The sequence below is a fragment of the Abramis brama genome (assembly GCF_963993115.1).
Source record: "Abramis brama genome assembly, chromosome: 1".
Lineage (NCBI taxonomy): Eukaryota > Metazoa > Chordata > Actinopteri > Cypriniformes > Leuciscidae > Abramis > Abramis brama.
Genome location: NC_139963.1, coordinates 47034744 through 47048627, shown reverse-complemented (window position 1 = coordinate 47048627; position 13884 = coordinate 47034744). Strand labels below are relative to the sequence as shown.

Sequence of the window (13884 nt, the reverse complement as noted above, 5' to 3'; positions counted from 1 at the left end):
GCTCTTTGTAGTAAATGCCGCTCCATCTGAAAGCAGGTGATGGCGATTTACTACTAATCAAGGAACCGGCTTTACTGATGAGATGCGCATAACAATATCGCGATTTAAATCGCCCAGCCCTAATATATATAATATATAAAAATATATAAAAAAATTCTATTATATTCAATGGGAAAAAATGGGTCATAATTATTGCATAAATATTAATTATAAATCATAAAATTATCTCAAAACACCAAAAAAGAAAAGAAAAAATATTATAAAAAACAAGTAAATTAAAAAAAAAAGATGATTTTTTTTATAAATATTATTCCCACCCTCCCGGACCATTTGGTCCCGAAGGTCCTGAGTGTGACTCTGAAATGAAGGACACCAGAGGGTTAATCTAATAATCTATGCAACAAAGACCTGCATATTCCCACAACAGCGAAATTAATCAGTCAAGAATTTAAATGACCACTCGGTCAGCATAAACAACTGTGGAGGGAAGGGCTCATTCAAATGGAAACTTGGCAATGACTAACACATTATGTTCAGTGTCCGTCATTTACTGGAGGACAGGACAGGCATGAATAAACCTCTTTGTGATGGTGAATCTATTGATATTTCTCTATGCCAATATATGTCAATTCCACAGATTTCTCTGGGACATTTACCGGAGCCAGTACTCTAGACTGAAGCTTGCAAGATTTTCTATGGACTTCTACTAGAACAGACAAGGTAAGGACTTTAATTCACTTCTGTTATATAACAAAACTACTTTTTATTGTCCTAATCCACTTTTTATAAATTAAATCCATGACTTAACATTTTCAGATGGAATATGAAGATGTGAATAATATGATATGCTACAAACAAGCAGTTAAAATGTAATGGTTGGTAAAATGTTTTGGTTTCCAAAATCAGATGTAGTAATATATATAAATAATAATAATAATAATAAAAAAAAAAAAACTATTTAATAATAAAAATAAATAAATGGAGTGCAATACAATGTGGATGTAAACATTTGTGTGAAGGTGAAACTACATAAGAAATAAGAAATAAATAAGAAATGGTTTTATTGGTCTTAATAAAAAGTCTCGAAGTTGTTCTGTTTGAAGAGAACATTATAAAACCTGTTTGTGTGTGTGTGTGTGTGTGTGTGTGTGTGTGTGTGTGTGTGTGTGTGTGTGTGTGTGTGTGTGTGTGTGTGTGTGTTTGTTTGTTTGTTGTAGAGGTAAAATCAGACCTGCAGAAGTTCCTGTTTATCTCAGATCACAACAAACCTGTTGATGTGAGTACATTTTTCTTTTTCTGTCGAATGAGTCCTAAATTAAGGAGAATTTATGAGAATATATATATATATTTTTTTAACATTCATTTATCCATGCAGGAAGAAGAGAAGATACTTAGATTAAGTCTCTAAGAAGTAATAAAACCAGATTGAGTCGAGGGTGACTTGTTTCTTAACTTTGTTCCTCTGCTGCATCAAGATGAGTTTTCAAAGTCAACCTCCTAAATCTTCTGGAAATGGTAAAACCACTCTTAAGAAAGGGGGAAGAGACCCACCTGATGTCAGTTTAGATTACATAGTTAATGATTTGTTATCATATTTTAATGAGATCAAGGAATTACGTGATGCTGAAAAGGAGGCTGAAAATAAATATGTCATTAAAAAGGAGCATGATGATTGCTGGCCAGCTGATGATATCAAACGAGCCTGGGGAAAAACACAAAGAATGGAAAAAGAGTCACCCAGGAGACGACACTGGACTCTTGTGATAATGATGCAGATGATAGAAAGACAAAGAAAAGGACTGTTTGATATGACCGTGGGTGGACATTTAGTCCAGAGTTGTGGAGAGTTGAGTGTGAACAATACGCCTGACCGAATGGAAGCTGAAAGAGAGAATGGAAGAAGGGAAGATGATCGTCAGTCAACTGTTGATATGAGTCAAGCTTGTGGAAAAGCACAACGCATTAAAGTAATCCCAGAAGACAGATCATCTCAAAGCAATGCTGAACTGGAGACAGTGGGAGCTGCTGGTCGAGTTAAACAGTGTTCTGGAGGAAAACACACAACAAATATCCATCGCATACAACCATGTAGACTCAGTCAGACTCAGGACCAGGCTGGGACACAATTTTCAGGCAGGAGTCAGGCCACTGGGAATTATTTTGATCTTCTCTATAGCGGGGACGGGCCTGGTGTAGCATTACAAAATGAAGAACCAAGAAATATACGTGAAACCATCTGCATACGCATCCCACTCTTACGCATGTTTAACAATGAACTAGTAGCACAGGACACTCCACCATTCAATTCTACCTATAAATTAATAGATGGACTTCCTTCAGAAGCTGATTTATGGTTAAGAAAAGATTACGCCTTGTCATTTAACAACCAAAGATATAATGCTGAATGGGTGTATGAGATATTGAACAGAGATACTTTAGTTATCAATGGTGTGGTACCAGGACGATTTGGAGCTCCCTATTACAGAGGTCACCTTGCAGCGGCTGCCAATCACAGGTTGTGTCAGGAAGCCCGTGATGATGCTAATCTGGACATCAACATAGTACCACAGCATGAGACCTTAAACAGCAGAACGTGGTTCATTCTGGAAAATCACTGTCGAAATATGATCACAGGTGATATCCGCAATGTCCATGTGTACTCTGGACCACTTTACATAAGAGATATGAATCCTCAGATGTTTCAAGGGAAAGCAGTACCAAGTCACTTCTTTAAGGTGATAATTAAGGAGAATAATGATGGGACAGTAGAGCCGGAATGCTATGTGGTTCCAAATGGGAATCTCCCTAGTGATCCCAATAATGGTCTCAATCAGGAGAATCCAAGATCAAACTTGGAAATACATAAAAGCAGCTTTGATGATATCGAGAGATTCTCTGGGCTGACCTTCATAGAACGCAGACCTGAGAGAGAGATGAATCAAACTAGAGTGATGGTATTGATGGGAGATGTAAACGGAGCGCAACATACTGCTAGAATAGAAGTCAGATTAGCCAGATCATAACATTGTTTTAGAAAACCGTATGATAATGCTAACAGGTTTTTCTTTCTTCTTTTACAAAAGAAAATATATTATTATTATTATTATTATTATTACTACATATGACTTGACCCGAATAACAGATAAGCATCCAACAAGAGTCCAGCAGAAACAGAACCTGCAATATTGTTTAAAAATCTCATGTGGAAAAAATATTTATTTTTTTTAATGACTTTTCTGTTATTCTAAAATTCTATTTAAACGTTTTTGAATATGTATTTAAAAACTTTTGGGTGTTTTGTCATTTGTATTTTGCTGCAGAAATCAGATGTCATTTGTAATGAAGTACTTTGAGAGGCTGTATTTTGTATTTGAAATACAAAGACTTAATCAGATATTTTATTCTCAAATAATTCAAAGAACTTTTTTTCCACCAGTGTTAACAGGATCGCCATATATGTCCTATCACAGTTTTTTGCTAGATGCAAGTAAATCATGTAACACATATTTTTGAATGTATATGTGGATCAATCATATGATTATTAATCCACCCATGGTTGGATCCAACTTGGAGAAAAAAAATATATATATATAAAAAAAAATATTGTTTGGGGAATATAGTTTGCTTTGGGGTTCAGTGCACACCTATAGAGTATGCAGTAAAATATACTGTCAGATATTGCTCACTGAATGTCAATATTGTACAGAGGGTTTATAGCATTTCCATGTATTAATCACTTTTTTGTTGCCTTTGAGTGAACAACTTGTAATGAAACATGTCTAAATGCCGGTCTTCGTGAGTATTTGCATTATGCAATCAGTTGTATTTTAAGTGAACAAAAGAAATATGAATAATAAATAATTAAACTGAATTGATCCTTTTTTATTGTAGGGTTAGATAATATGTTGTTTTAGAAGTTGTTCAAGGAGAGGAAAGTATCTGACTCCACTATAACTAAATGTGTTGTATCCTACTGTAATGACAATTTCACTTAAAAAGTATTGCTTGTAAATTATTAATGCATTTTTTTATTTTCAAATGACTTCTATTTTAAATACATTTTAACAATTAAATACATCTCTCCCCCCATTATTTTGTATTTTGCTGAGCAGGTATTTGTAATGTATAACAATAGTTTGTGATGTATTTGTGCACATCTCTGTTCATATTTATATCTAGTTCTCTGCTCTATGTTTGCACTGATTAGGTCAGAGCGTATTGAGGACCCTATTGGAATTGCTCTGTTTATACAGTATTGCAATTGTTTTGTAGCAGGTTGAAACTGGGTCGAAGAATGTACTTTTAACACTTTATCAACCTGGGGTGTCATTCACGACCCTCCTCCTCATTCATGTTTTAAAGTTAGATATCAACCTTCTTACTATTCCTCAAACAATTTATTATAAACAATATAACAAGAAAAAAACCCATAAAATTATAAAAGAAACCTGTTTTCCCATTCACGACTCGGCGACATATATTTTTTTCTGCACAACAATAATTATGACCACCGCTAGCGTAGCTAGCGAAAGCGGTCATATAGGGATTGTCAAAGTTTATCCCATTCTCACAAATGTTTAACAATACACCAGAAGAACAGAACACTGCACTAGTAGCACAGAACACTGCACCAGTCATTTCTCCCTATAAATTAATAGATGGACTTCCTTCAGAAAATGATATAGATGATATAAGAATAAGAAAAAATTTCACCTTGTCATTCAACAACCAAAGAAATAATGCTGCATGGGTGTATGAGATATTGAACAGAGAAACTTTAGCTAACAATTGTACGCAAGGAAGATTTGGAGCTCCCTACCACAGAGGTCACCTTGCAGCGGCTGCCAATCACAGGTGGTGTCATGAAGCCTATCATGACACTTATCTGAACAGCAACATAGTACCACAGCATAGGAGCTTAAACGGGGGCCCGTGGTCCAAACTGGAGAAGCACTGTCGACGTATGATCACAGGTATGAATAATATCCGCAATGTCCATGTGTACTCTGGACCACTTTACATAAGAGATATGAATCCTCAGATGATTCAAGAGAAAGCAGTACCAAGTCACTTCTTTAAGGTGATAATTAAGGAGAATAATGATGGGACAGTAGAAGAGCCAAAATGCTATGTGGTTCCAAATGGGAATCTCAATCAGGAGAATCTAAGATCAAACTTGGAATTACATAGTAGGAGAAATGATGATATCGAGAGAGACTCTGGGCTGACCTTCATAGAACGCAGACCTGTGAGAGAGATGAATCAAACTAGAGTGATGGTATTGGACGGAGAAGATGTAAACGAAATGCCATGTACTGCTAGAATAGAAGTCAGATTAGCCAGATCATAACATTGTTTTAGAAAACCATACTGTATGATAATGCTTACAGGTTTTTCTTTCTTTCTTTTACAAAACAAAATTTGGTATGATGATTATTATTATTATTATTATTATTATTACTACATATGACTTGACCCGAATAACAGATAAGCATCCAACAAGAGTCCAGCAGACACAGAAACTGCAATATTGTTTAAAAATGTCATGTGGAAAAATTATTACATTTTTTAATGACTTTTCTGTTATTCTAAAATTCTATTTAAACGTTTTTTTAATATATATTTAAAAACTTTTGGGTGTTTTGTCATTTATATTTTGCTGCAGAAATCAGATGTCATTTGTAATGAAGTACTTTGAGAGGCTGTATTTTGTATTTGAAATACAAAGACTTAATCAGATATTTTATTCTCAAATAATTCGAGAACTTTTTTTCCACCAGTGTTAACAGGATCGCCATATATGTCCTATCACAGTTTTTTGCTAGATGCAAGTAAATCATGTAACACATATTTTTGAATTTTTAGGTGGATTAATCATATGAATATTAATCCACCCATGGTTGGATCCAACTTGGGGGGAATATAGAATATATAAAAGAATATAGTTTGTGGAATATAGTATGCTTTGGGGTTCAGTGCACACCTATAAAGTATGCAGTAAAATATACTGTCAGATATCACTCACTGAATGTCAATATTGTAGAGAGGGTTTATAGCATTTCCATGTATTAATCACTTTTTTGTTGCCTTTGAGTGAACAACTTGTAATGAATTATGTCTAAATGCCGGTCTTGGTGAGTATTTGCATAAATGCAATCAGTTTTTTAAGTGAACAAAAAAAATATGAATAATAAATAATTAAATTGAAAGTGAAAATACTCAAGTTTGGCTAATGCTTAAATTGATCCTTTTTTATTGTAGGGTTATATAATATGTTGTTTTATAAGTTGTTCAAGGAGAGGAAAGTATCTAACTCCACTATAACTAAATGTGTTGTATCCTACTGTAATGACAATTTCACTTAAAAGGTATTGCTTGTAAATTATTAATGCATTTTTGTATTTTCAAATGACTTCTATTTTAAATACATTTTAACAATTAAATACATCTCTCACTCCATTATTTTGTATTTTGATGAGCAGGTATTTGTAATGTATAACAATAGTTTGTGATGTATTTGTGCCCATCTCTGTTCATATTTATATCTAGTTCTCTGCTCTCCTCCTCATTCATGTTTTAACCCTTTCACGCAGAGTGGTCACTACAGTGGACAGCTATTAAAAAAGCATTTTCTTGAATTTGCACGGGTTTTAATGGCAAAGTTGCACATCAACCTCTTCATTGGACCCTGGTGCATCATCCTATAAATTGCAACCAAGTGGCAAGCCTTTGTGTTTAGATTTTTTCTCCCTCCAAACCAAGATGGCCAAGGGTCAGTCAGACATGCCAAGTTGCTCCAGAATATCCACCGATTCCTTCTATCCTAGGAGACTCTTGTAGGTAAAAAAAATATTGCTGCATCAAGCAATATCTAATGAGTCATATCACAGTAAAATCTTCCAAGTTTTGATTTTAGATTGAGAGAAAACTCTGATTAATCACATGTCCACTGTAGTGGACACCATGCATCAACTGCTATATTGCTACAATTCATAATTATAATGTGAATATTGTTTTTGAAATTTAAAACTTAAAAACTTAATATGCATTGACTTTTTCTACTGTAAATAAATGTATTTGTATTATTAGAATATAATTTTCATTGACATCGAAAAAAGTCATGTGATTACATAATGTATGATACTTGTAATGCATTACTTTACTTGTTAGATCAAAAAGTAATCTGATTTTATAATGCATGTTATTGTAATGCGTTTTTTTACTAATAACATCAAAAAGTAATCTGATTACGTAATGCATGTTACTTTTAATGCGTTTCTTTACTCATAACATCAAAAAGTAATCTGATTACATAATGCATGTTACTTGTAATGCATTTCCTTTCTCATAACATCAAAAAGTAATCTGATTACGTAATGCATGTTACTTGTAATGCATTTCTTTACTCGTTACATCAAAAAGTAATCTGATTAGGTAATGCACATTACTTGTAGTTAATTACTTGTTAGATCAAAAAGTAATCTCATTAGGTAATGCATGTTGCTTGTAACACATTACTTTACTTGTAACATCAAAAAAGTAATCTGAATGTGTTATGCATGTTACTTGTAATGCTTTACCCCCAACACTGATCATTTCAGATGAGATTGAAAAAACGTATCGCTAGGTTTTCTCAGAGGAGGGCTATGATAGAAATGTGCATGTCCATCTTGAACATAATCAGAATTATCAGCTAATAAGTGTAAATCTTCATACTCTGGTACACTGGAGGGAGCATCTGAGTGGTTTCCACAGTTGTACCTTGACAGGCTGTAGAAAAATCTGATGGAGTCACGTCCTCATGTTCTGATATCATAGATACGCGAAGTGCAACTTGTATGAAGTTGTATGAAGCCATTGCAATATTTTGCATTTATATTTTTTGTATATATTTTATAGTTTTCACATTATTTGATATAATTGCATTAATTAGTTTGTTAAATTCACATACTTTATCTGTTTGATTATTGTCTTATATTTAATACAGTATATCTTCAGTTTAAACCAACCGCATGCTGTCCACTCAAGTGGACATCTGAAGATCTATTTGAAAATTTTGTAAAAAAATAAAATAAAAATCAATTCTTGTTTTTCATGCCCTAAGAGCAATAAAAACACATAGGAAAAAAATCCTGACTGAGGTTATCATAATTCATGCATGAAAGGGTTAAGTTAATTAGGCTACATAAGATTAATCCAATGCTGTTTAGTTGAATAAGGTTAACAGTCTTAATTTTGTCCAAAACAAAATGAACTCTGTTAAATGAACTCTCCTGGGAGTTTAAGAGCCCAACTAAAGCAAACACTGATCACCATAACGGTGTCTTAAAAAATTAGTCTCCTTCAGTGGTTCTGCTTGTTAACATCAGGTGTCTTCAATAATGATCAATCATCACTCAATGAATCACTTAATTATCTCATTACCTTTAACACTCTTGAATGTTAATTTAACACTCATTTTAACACTTTAACACTCTTGAGTCTGGAGCCATATAAACTCCCAGGAGAGTTCATTTAACACTGGAGCTGCTGGATTATTTGTTTTGGTTGAATGTAAAAATATTAATTTTAGGATAATTGAACTTAATTAACTTAATTGTTTTGGACAAAATTAAGACTGTTAACCTTATTCAACTAAACAGCATTGGATTAACCCAGTGGTTCTCAACCTCTCCTGCAGGGACCCCCTGACAGGCCATGTTTCTGTTTTAACCCTGAAATGGCACACCTGATTCAATTAATGAGTATAGGAAGAGTAGGAATTAGTCACTTAATCAATTAGTCAACTACTCATTAAGCTTTTAATTATTTGAATCAGGTGTGCCATTTCAGGGTTAAAACAGAAACATGGCCTGTCAGGGGGTCCCTGCAGGAGAGGTTGAGAACCACTGGATTAACCTTATGTAATTAACTTAATTTAATTGAAATAAATAATGTTACATAAATCCAACGTAACCAACGTAACCTAGAAGCCAAAAGAGCATTTTTTAGAAATCTAAATACGATCTAACGAGTTAGAAAAAAAATCACCCCCCCTCACAGTTGTCAGGCACTCGGAACCTATCCAAAAAAAAATAAAAGTCCATGGGACCAACCTGTAAAAACATGAATTTATGCTGTGAAAACAGACATTTTGGGGGTCTATGGACATTTGCTCCCTTTTGGGACCTGCCCCTAGCGGATTTTCGATGTATTGCCGTTTTTCGCACTTCCAGGTAGTTTTCATTTTTCGAGTAGGGGGAGGCTGCAGACCTGGAGCCGGTAGATATACGCCCCAAGCAGTTTTACGCATAGATATCATATAAAGGCTAGATGTCTCGTCCGCGCTGCTGGCCAATGGAGGTCGACGTCCGCACACGGCGGCCATCTTACCACAGGGTGCTCGCTCACTCGTAACATGGTGCATGTACTTTAAAATAACCATAACTTGCTAAATTTTCTACCGATTTTCAAACGGTTTGGTTTGTTATAAACATCAGAGATGCAGTTATGACACCACATACATATGAATAATTATACAAATGGACTTCCATATGAAAGAATTATAGCCACGTTAATGACGTTTGTAAGAAACCAAACCGTTTGTAAATCCGTCAAGATGTCAGCGAGATAAGAGGATTTGTGTGCGTGCTGATCACTCACCTTAAAGGGACACTATGCAACAATTTCGTGTTTAATAATCATCTTCGTAAGTCGGTATATGGTTAAATGACTCATTACAGGGTGAATGAAGACTCTCTCGCCCCCCCCAACTGCCTCTTAGGAAGAATATCCCGCTTGCAAGTTCGGTGTACACGACCCGCGTCCTTCAGTCTCGCAAAGTCTCGCACAGTCTCAGACATCGCGAGAAGCAGGATCAGTTTACGGCAAACATCCCCAGCACAGAGGCAGGCTAACGAAACCCGGCTAGCGGTTTTTGTAAACGTGTGTAATGGCAGAGCCGGTGAAGAAGCAGCTCAGACCATTGTTCAGTTTCTTGATCTGATTTTTTTGTGGCTGTTGGCTTATGTTTTGGATTATCTATTTTTCTGTGCGCAGCATGCACTCTATGAGCATCGAAGAACAGCACCACGAGTCATCAGATGAAGAGGGGGCTAATGATTTTAGGAAGACCATGTAAGTGCTGTCCATTAGTCTTTCATTTACTTCCATTGACCTCTTTCCTTTATCTGAAATATCTGTATGTGTTGTCTGAACAGCATTGAGTTTGATGATTTTGGGGCTAACCCAAGTCTCTTGGGTTTGGAGGAAGGAGACAGTTCGGATGAGGATTTTGTCCCTTCTCTTCATTTACGGTATGTTTGCATTTTATTTATGAATTTTGGGTGAAAGTTCAGCTACATTTGTCGGTCGTAAAGCGCAGCGTATTTCTTTCTAAACTGTACTACAACATTATCTTTAGAATATTTTCTCATGTAATTCTTTATGTAAAGTATTTTGTCTAAAGATGATCAATATGCATATTCAACTCTTCAGAATGGTCGGAGACAAGGCAAATGACCTGACTGAAATCAGTGTGGATGAGGCTGTATTAGACATTGACATGCCCGACCCTCCCGCTCCCGAATCAGAGGCCACCACACATCCTCACAGAGTACTCTCTGAGGATGATCTAGTCGGTAAAAAAGCCAGCATAACATACAACGACAATCTGCTTGATCTCGCCATGCACTTGAGACTACCAGTGCAACAGTGCACCTTTGTAGACAGAGTGCTAGGCGTAGCATGCTCTGGTGCACAACCTTTTCAAGTTGCCATGAGAACACGGGGGACAGGAGTAGTTTTAGAATGGGTAAGGTGTGAAGATTGTCAAAAAGTCAATTATGTTGTCTTGAATTGGCTTTTATATACAGTGCTGCTATTGTTTGTTACCTTTGTATGTATGTTTGTATTGTTTCTCACATAACATTGCCATTTCTTTACATTAGTTATGCCCCTTCGGACACTCCGTATGGAAATGGAATTCGCAGCCAACCTTGAAGTTCGGCATGCAGGGCGGAGACTTTATGCTGTCTGCCAATATTCTTCTGTCCGGGAACAACTACAGAAAAGTAGCCCTACTCTTCCAGTTTATGTCGATGGGGATGGTTACCGAATCCACATTCTTCAGAATCCAGGATGCTTACTGCATAGAGCCGGTGCAGGAGTTTTGGGATAAAACTAGAGCAGAAGTCCTAGACCGTTTACGGCAGAAGGACCATGTTGTTCTCCTGGGTGAGGAGGGTCTTTCACCTTTGATCAACTTTTACACTGACAAGTCTGTATGATATGCTATGACTGTATGATTGGAAGCTGAAATCTGATTCTAATGCTTATAATGTCTGTTCCCAATAGGTGATGGCAGAATGGATTCTCCTGGTAAGTTCTGTATGCATACTGTCAAAATTGAGAATCAGATTTGTATGTATGTACTGTTGTACTGCTTTATCATTATCTTCTAATATCTTTGGTTTTATGTTGATGATGCTTTTAGACTGAAATAGCATCATGGCTGCTCCGAGACTGTCAAACTGTTCTTTTAGCATAACATTTGGCCTTGTAGAGGGTGCAACCTTCAAGGTTAACAATCCAAAATATGTCAAGGCAAAATGTCCACTGTCTCAAACAACCTCTCTTTGTGAATTGCATAATCTGAATTAGATTTTTCCTGTAGTTAGAGATTGGGATGTGTAAATTATGTCTGCTGCTCTCTCCTGAGCATGATGAATAGATCATAGCATCTTTCCTCATTGACTGTTATTCTGGCGGCCTCTGTACTAATGTACATAAGTTATATGCACTTGTGCTTTTCCCTCAGGTCATTGTGCACAGTTCTGCACATACACAACAATTGAACAAGAATCCCGAGATGTGGTCCACATTGTTTCCGTTGATAAACGCGAAACAAATAAAAACTCAGTCATCATGGAGAAGGAGTGCTTTGTTCGCACAATGGATGAGCTCCTTCAAGAGCTTTCTATAAAGGAAGTGGTCACTGATGCCCACCCACAAATCACCGCTTTACTGAGTAAGGACAACTTTTGGTTATGGTGAAGTCATAAAGCCCTATAGACCGTCCCAAGTTCAAGTTTGATCACTGTTCCCACAGGGTTTCATTTTTACCATACAATTTGTATAAAGTAAAAAGAAATAAAAAACGTAACTGTCATTTTTGTTTACATTGTTTACATGGTCTCTCTTTTTGTTATAGATCCCGAGCGTGGCAAATACAAAGCGTGGGGTATTCAGCACTCATTGGATATCTGGCATGCAGCCAAGAGCCTAAGCAAGAGGCTTCGACGGGTATGCATCAGTACATTTATAGACATGTGACCAGTTTCTATATGTTGTTTTGGTGTTGTGGAAAGAAGCTAGCTATTGTGTACCTTGTGTACCTTTATCAGGCTGGGACCGTGAAAAGTCAGAGTGGTATTCAGCCATGGATCAAGGACATAGTCAACCACTTTTGGTACTGCAGTAAGCATGCAGACACAGAGGAGCAGTTCAAGGTATGGTTGATTTAAAAAAAAAAAATGTGTTGATTAGGACAGTTTAGTTGATATGCTAGCAGAGCAGGTTTGTGGCTCCATGCACTGTATAACTTTTATCATTTATGCAGATGATCTGGGTTGGTGTACTTCACCATGTCTGCAATGAGCACTCCTGGGCAACCAGTTGCTGTGATCATGAGCCACTGGATGAAGACAGCCAGAACAAGCCTTGGATCATACAAGGTAATTTCAATCAATACTGGTGCAGAATTCAACACTGTATGTGAATGCATATGTTTTACTGACTGTGTTATGACTATAGGTTCAGCTGCTCACAAGGCACTTACTGCTGTTGTCCTTGATAAAAGATGGCTGACCCTGGTGAATAAATTCCTAAACTTCAGGTAAATAACTGTAAGACATGGTTGTATTCACCCAAGTTATTTTTGAATTTCCAGTATTCCTCACTCAAGTGTTTGTCATGTTTGAGATGCAGCATATTTTACCATATTTCAATGTAATCTGTAATGAGGATTTCATTTCTTATTTAAAAATATAAGACAAAACATCACATGTATTACCACGAGTGTTGTTGTAATTATCTGTCTCTCCCACCTACACAGGACCACATCTGATTTGGAGTCATTCCAAAATCACATTTTGATGTACGCAGCAAAGCGCATGGCCTACTCTCCGTTTGTATACAAGACTCGGACATTGCTGGCAGCTATTGATTATAATAAACATAATCAACGTCGCCCTGCACGCAACAGAGATGGACATAAAATGTAGGTATTTTTGTAACATGTTTTTGTTTTTGTTATATTGTTTAGATTGACTAACGACATAAACAAATTGTTCTTGCTCTGTAGTTACTGACGGAAGTACAACAAAAAATCAAAAAGCTGGAGCGTTTACACGATGAAGGAGAAGAAGCAGTACACGTACATTCCAGAGATCCAGAGGGCCATTCTTGCCAGGAGACTGCGAAGTGGGTCTGGCCTTCCCCGCAAACAGACGCTAAGACCTGATGACCCAAGGCGTCTGGGTGTACTTGCTCCAGAACAGCCACCTCCCACATCAGAACTAGTGGCGATTCATGTCACACGAGGGGACAGTGGTCCCAGAGAATTAGAGGACCATTAAACAGTTTTCATATGGCAATCCACACAAAGTTGTGTACATAGACATGTAAATAAAAATAGCTGATTCTGAAACTTTGTCCCAAATATTTTTTATTTATAAATATACTGTGAAAGACATATAGGCATACATACAGCAGGGATGAAAAGTGGTAAGAAGAACTTTTACAATGTGTATGGTAACAAAAAACTATTTACAATATAATAACAAATCGTACTATGCAGCAAATATTGTAAATATTTATGCTAGGCGGCTCACCCTGAAGCCGGTG

At 36.3% G+C, this 13884-nt stretch overlaps 2 protein-coding genes across 4 annotated transcripts in view; both read left to right on the top strand.

Moving 5' to 3' along the window:
• LOC311079441 (uncharacterized protein) overlaps window positions 1–3871 on the top strand; it is a 66942-nt gene extending 63071 nt beyond the window's left edge. Inside the window, exons 2-4 of one of the 3 annotated variants that reach the window (XM_084108869.1) lie at window positions 638–720; window positions 1218–1276; window positions 1376–3871. In XM_084108869.1, the coding sequence (XP_083964995.1) occupies window positions 1476–3023 (1548 nt within the window). In that variant the 5' untranslated portion in view covers window positions 638–720; window positions 1218–1276; window positions 1376–1475 and the 3' untranslated portion in view covers window positions 3024–3871. Of the gene's footprint in view, window positions 1–500; window positions 721–1217; window positions 1277–1375 lie in introns of those variants that run through there. The other 2 variants (XM_084108870.1, XM_084108871.1) reach the window with 2 other exon arrangements.
• Window positions 3872–10714: 6843 nt separating this feature from the next.
• LOC311098203 (uncharacterized protein) lies at window positions 10715–13635 on the top strand. The gene is made up of 9 exons (XM_084138290.1): window positions 10715–11214; window positions 11335–11358; window positions 11798–12007; window positions 12191–12282; window positions 12384–12488; window positions 12599–12713; window positions 12793–12874; window positions 13094–13258; window positions 13343–13635. Exons 1-9 carry the CDS (start codon window positions 10989–10991, stop codon window positions 13347–13349), a joined length of 1026 nt encoding a protein of 341 aa, XP_083994416.1. The 5' UTR covers window positions 10715–10988; the 3' UTR covers window positions 13350–13635.
• Window positions 13636–13884: the final 249 nt, after the last annotated feature.